The following is a 4,849-nucleotide window of genomic DNA, read 5'->3' as shown; positions in this document are numbered from 1 at the left end:
CGCCCGACCACGCTTGCGCAGAGCGCGGCGCGCGCCGATGGCGTCATAGAGGCGCCGCGCGCCGCGCGTTCCCGGCCCGCGCGTTCTGGGAGCGGCTCTGGCCGCGGGAGGAGCCGCCCGGCCCCACGACGTCGTGTCGGCGCTGTCTTTCGGTCGCCGCAGGTCAGGGCGGTCGGCGGCGAGGTTAGCCAGGGTCGGGTCTTGTCCGGAAAGACACAGACGGCTGGCTTAAATGGCCTAGAATCTCGAAGCACACTTAGCAAAGCCCCGTCAGGCCAGCAGCTCTCCTGCGATGCGTGCGCACCGCGTTTCCGTGGCGCGGAGCCCGGGAAGGCAGGTTCTCCTGGGGCCCTGCTTAGCCGGCTGACGGGCAGCCCCTCCGGCCGGCTACCGCGTCGTTCTGGCAGGGCCAGAGCACTCCTAGTGCCCAGTGCCCAATGCGCTGGTGCAGGGTTGGGATGTGGAGTACGGCGGGACCCTCGCCCCCAGCACCTGGGGCAGGTGCAGGTGTGTGCACTGCGAAGGGAACCAACCCATCCTCCCTAGCATCATGGGGCGGGTGCAGAGGTGTCCAGGGCACAGTGCTCCGTCTCACCTTTTCCCCCCGCATCTGGTGGGAGGGGTGTGGGGTGCAAGTGAACCACCTGGTCTCCCATTGGGCATCCTGGACCCAATGCCGGTTGTGGTGCGGCCAGAACGTCCCCTTCTGACCTCTCCCCCGGCATCCGGGGCAGGTTCTGGGAGCCAACAGGTTGTCTGGCCTTTCTACATGCACTTTACGGGAACGGGAATAGTGCAGACCTTGCTAATCCCAGAGGGGAAGTCCTTAAAGTTGTGCTAACTTTGGGATCATGCAAGACTATAGGGAATTTACCGTTGTAGGGTGACTCCCCTGAATTTAGGGTGGTTATCTTACTGTCACCTGGAAGAAATAACTCTCTTGTGATCACAAACGTTCACCTCTTGAAGTGAAAGCTCCTGGAGCGGGTCGCTGGGTCAGGGCCAGAGCAGTATCTATCACCAAAAGAGAAAGGACTATTCGGATTTATTTTATTTGATACTTATTTCTGGGTTTCACGTTTCGTCTACTCTGCAGTTAACCCGGGCTAAACCAGAAGATCAGAAGTGGGACCTCCCGGAGTCCACCCATCGATCCCGAGGCAGAGGATGCTGTGCAAACTCCGGGAGCTTTGAACCTCGCAGCTCTCCGTACTGCGGACTATTCGGACCGGCGTGGCCTCGTTCCCGCGCTTTCTGGCGTGCAGGGGTCAAAGAGCGCTGCGCAGGCGCACTGAGCCGAGGCGGTGGCCATGGGCGAGGCAGGAGGCGCTGAGGAGGCCTGTCGGGTCAGTGGGGAGGGCCCGCTTCCTGCGGTCGGCCCGCGGCGGGCATCGCCCAAACGCGAAGCGCTGTTCGCAGGCCCGATGCACTGGGCAGGAGGGGCTGGGACGCGGCTTCTCACCGCCCTCGAAGGCCTGGCTCAGCACGCGGCCGGCGCGTTGCGAAGGCGGCTTCATGACTGCGGATGTGACCCACGCGGCCTGAGGGCGATTGGGTTCTCGGACCCAGAGCTGGTCCTGGCCGTGTCCGGGCCACGTGCCGCCGCCCGCGGCGTGCGGGCAGCCGAGGCCGCCAGGTTAAGTTGCAGCGCGGCGTTCAGTGGGTCCTTTGCGGCGGCCTCTTCGCCTTCGTGCGGCCGCACAGCCCGCCTGGGCTGACCCTGCGCTCTGCAGGAGCTACGCCCCTGCCCCTTGACCTTGCACTTGACCCCGGCGCTCCGCTGGAGCCATGCGCCTGCCCTTTGACCTTGCACTTAGCGACTGGGTCTCCCAGTTTCCAGGCCTCCAACTCGGCGAGCGGTCGGAAGCTGGCGTCAGCCCAGCCCACCGCCCCAGGGTCTCGCTGGTTCCCAGACTGGGCGGCTGGGCCCCCAGAGCAGGGGAAGAGGTGCGTGGCACGGCCCGACACCCTCGCGTTTTCACCTGCTTTACACACGTGTGACCCAGACCCGTGTCCCCTAGGAGAAGACACCTAAAGACACGCTGTAGAAACCGTAGGAACAGAGGGGCACTAAAAAGAAGCAGGTCGGCTTGGGCTGCTGGTTTTAGTCATCTGAAGAGAAATATAATAATCTTAAAGGTCTTCATTTTTTAGCACATGGGAACCAAAGAAGAGTTCGTTAAAGTCAGAAAGAAGGACCTGGAACGGCTGACAACTGAAGTGATGCAAATACGGGACTTCTTACCCAGAATACTAAATGGGGAGGTACTGGAAAGCTTCCAGAAATTAAAGATTGTAGAAAAAAGTGAGTCCCACCTTCATTTTTAGCAGTCTGATTGGTTATTGGTAATGTAATATAATAGAGCAGATTTATCTTAGGTACATAACTGTAAATGTATATAAATTTTAACGTGTTGGCTATGGTCCTTGTAATTACATTAGGGAGAGTCAGATAAAATGTGGAGATCTCCTTAAAGAGTAACTTGAGAAAAGTGTGTTGGTGTTGGAGGAAAGGCTGCCAGTTTTTTGTAGTGTTTATTACTAGCTTCTCTTTCTGTTCTGTTCTCTTCCTTGGAAGAAGAATTTAATGGTTTTCATTCTGAAAAACTCCACTCTGAAAGTTAAGGCCTTTTGCAAATTAAAGATCCTGCCATGTTGCAGCCTCAGGTGGGATTAATGGAGCCGTAGAGATAACTGAATGTGTGTGCGCTTGTCCCTGGGTGGATGGGAAGGTCAACTTCTAGCACTGAGTTAAGGCCAGGATTTTGAGGACTTGTCCATTCACACTTTTGAGCTTCAAACTGAGCTGTCACGTCAAGTACCAGTGTAGGACCCTTTTAAAGTTCTTGAAGATAGTTCGAGATTGATCAGTACATGTCTGGTTGAGGCTGCATCACCATCAAGTCAGCCTTTAAGGGTTAAGGCCAATTCCCCATGATCATTTCAGATTCTTAAATGTTTGTCCTAGCTTAATGAGACTGAGGTCACTAGGAATAGGCCTGTAGTTTGACTAGGTCAGGTTTATGGTTCATTGCAATATGGGAGACCACATTCCAGAGGAACTGGGAGGCATCTTACCAAAGAGGAGTTTCGTATTGTTACAGGACTTGAAGGGCAGGGTAGGATTAGGGTGGTGTGGAAATGAAGCAGTGGTGTTTTTTTTTTTAATAAATTTTTTGGTGTGTGTGTGTGTAACTGTAATATGTTTATTTTTATTTGTTTATTTTTATATGGTCCTGGGGACCAAACCCAGGGCCTCACACATGCAAGGCAAGCACTCTACACTGAGCTACAACCCCAGCCCTTGGTGTGTAGTTTTATTTTCTCTTTTTTGTGGTGCTGGGAATTGAACCCAGGGACCTTATGCATGTGAGGCAAGCCTTCTACCAGCGAACTATATCCCTAGCCCTGAAGCAGTGAGTGTTTTGATGGCTCAAAGCAATGTAGAGCTTTGTGTAAAGAGGCAACGTAGGTCTTGCTGAAGAAGTTCCTGGTTCCATTCACTTAAAAAGTGCAAAGTTCAGATAGACTGTGTAACACTGTCTAGAAATCCCTTACATGAAGCTCTCTGGCTAGCAGAACATGCAGGCTGCCTCTGTTACAGAGGCTCTTTAGGCCAGGATGTGGTGTTCTTTTTTTTTCTGTAAAATCTCAAAACAGCAGTTTCTAAGAGTTGGATTTTTCAGAGTGAGACTTCTAAGTGAACAAGTCCGTAGTCCCTCAAAGGTTCATTGTGACCCTTCTCGGTTGCAGGGTCCTTAGGAGATATATTATTCCTTGGCTTTTTTCGTGTCTGCTCTTCTAGCCTGACAAATTGCAGGATGGGTTTTCATTTTTTTAGCAAACTAATTTTTACTTTCTCACATCTGACTTATGATAACTATTTCTCTGTCCCCATCTCATACTGGCCAGCCTCAATCTCAGAGTAACCCCGCCAACCCCCACACACTGGAGACTTTGTGGCTACCTGTCTGTCCTCCTCAGCTGTTTCCCAGTGTACCAGTGAGTCCTGTACATTTTGCTTCAGAGAGGCAGCCTTACTTCCACCGGCCAGTGGAGACATGAAGCTCTCTGGCTAGCAGAACATGCACCTAAATCCCGTGTTTGCCTCCTCCAGGCTGTGTTGACCCCTTTGCCAGCCTGAGTAATCTTTGGCAGTTCAGTTGATCACATCATTCCCCTGCTCAAGTCTTTTACAGTTGCTCTTTGCTCTTAGGATAAAGACCAGCCAACCAGTAAAACCACTACCACCCAAGTACCTAAACCAGATCAGACCAAGGGTTAAAAGGCTTCATATTGCTGGATACAGCCCCTGCCCAGAGTCGTTGTCAACTTTGGCTGTTCAGATGTGGCTTCCCTTGCTGAAGTCATAGTTCTCTGTTTTGCTTCTTCCTACTCTGTGGTTTTTTCCATTTTACTTTGATAGTCGTAAACAAGCAGGGCCCTTGTTTTTGTTTACTGTTATTTTTACCTGGCTGGATGTTTATTCTTGTAGGATTGATCTCCTGTCTGCATGCTCCTTTTTCTGAGTTGCAGTGTTATGATGCTTACATGTGCTTCTAGAAACCTCATGTTAGAAAGGAAGGACCAAACTGGCCTGGGTTATTGTAGAGGGTTCACTGTGGACTTCCAACTTGAGCTATTGAGGAGGACTTTTGCTTTTCTGGCCTGGCCTGGCCTGAAAGGTGGCCTCCTAAAGCACCTGTCGTCTAATTTTTGCTTTGAGTTCTTACCATTTGGGAAAGGTCTGAAGGAAAACAGTATTCCCCCCTCCCCTTTTTAAAGGCCTACATTTGATAGCCTTGGCCTTCCTATGGACCTGTCTTCAGTTGAATCACTTGTAACATGA

At 52.1% G+C, this 4,849-nt stretch overlaps 1 protein-coding gene across 6 annotated transcripts in view; it reads left to right on the top strand.

The window, feature by feature from the left end:
• The first annotated feature begins 61 nt into the window (after positions 1-61).
• Hsf2bp (heat shock transcription factor 2 binding protein) overlaps positions 62-4,849 on the top strand; it is a 68,798-nt gene continuing 64,010 nt past the window's right edge. For 4 of the 6 annotated variants that reach the window (XM_058577297.1, XM_046438997.1, XM_058577293.1 and 1 more), the window contains exons 1-3: positions 340-507; positions 1,097-1,346; positions 2,155-2,305. In XM_058577297.1, coding sequence (XP_058433280.1) covers positions 1,311-1,346; positions 2,155-2,305 — 187 coding nt within the window. In that variant the 5' untranslated portion in view covers positions 340-507; positions 1,097-1,310. Of the gene's footprint in view, positions 184-339; positions 508-1,096; positions 1,347-2,154; positions 2,306-4,849 lie in introns of those variants that run through there. The other 2 variants (XM_058577295.1, XM_058577294.1) reach the window with 2 other exon arrangements.

The sequence above is a fragment of the Marmota monax genome, unplaced genomic scaffold (genome assembly GCF_021218885.2).
Source record: "Marmota monax isolate L192 unplaced genomic scaffold, Marmota_monax_Labrador192_F-V1.1 WCK01_AAM20220418_F8-fsc00125, whole genome shotgun sequence".
Classification (NCBI taxonomy): Eukaryota; Metazoa; Chordata; class Mammalia; order Rodentia; family Sciuridae; genus Marmota; species Marmota monax.
This window is presented reverse-complemented; position numbering and strand designations above follow the sequence as displayed.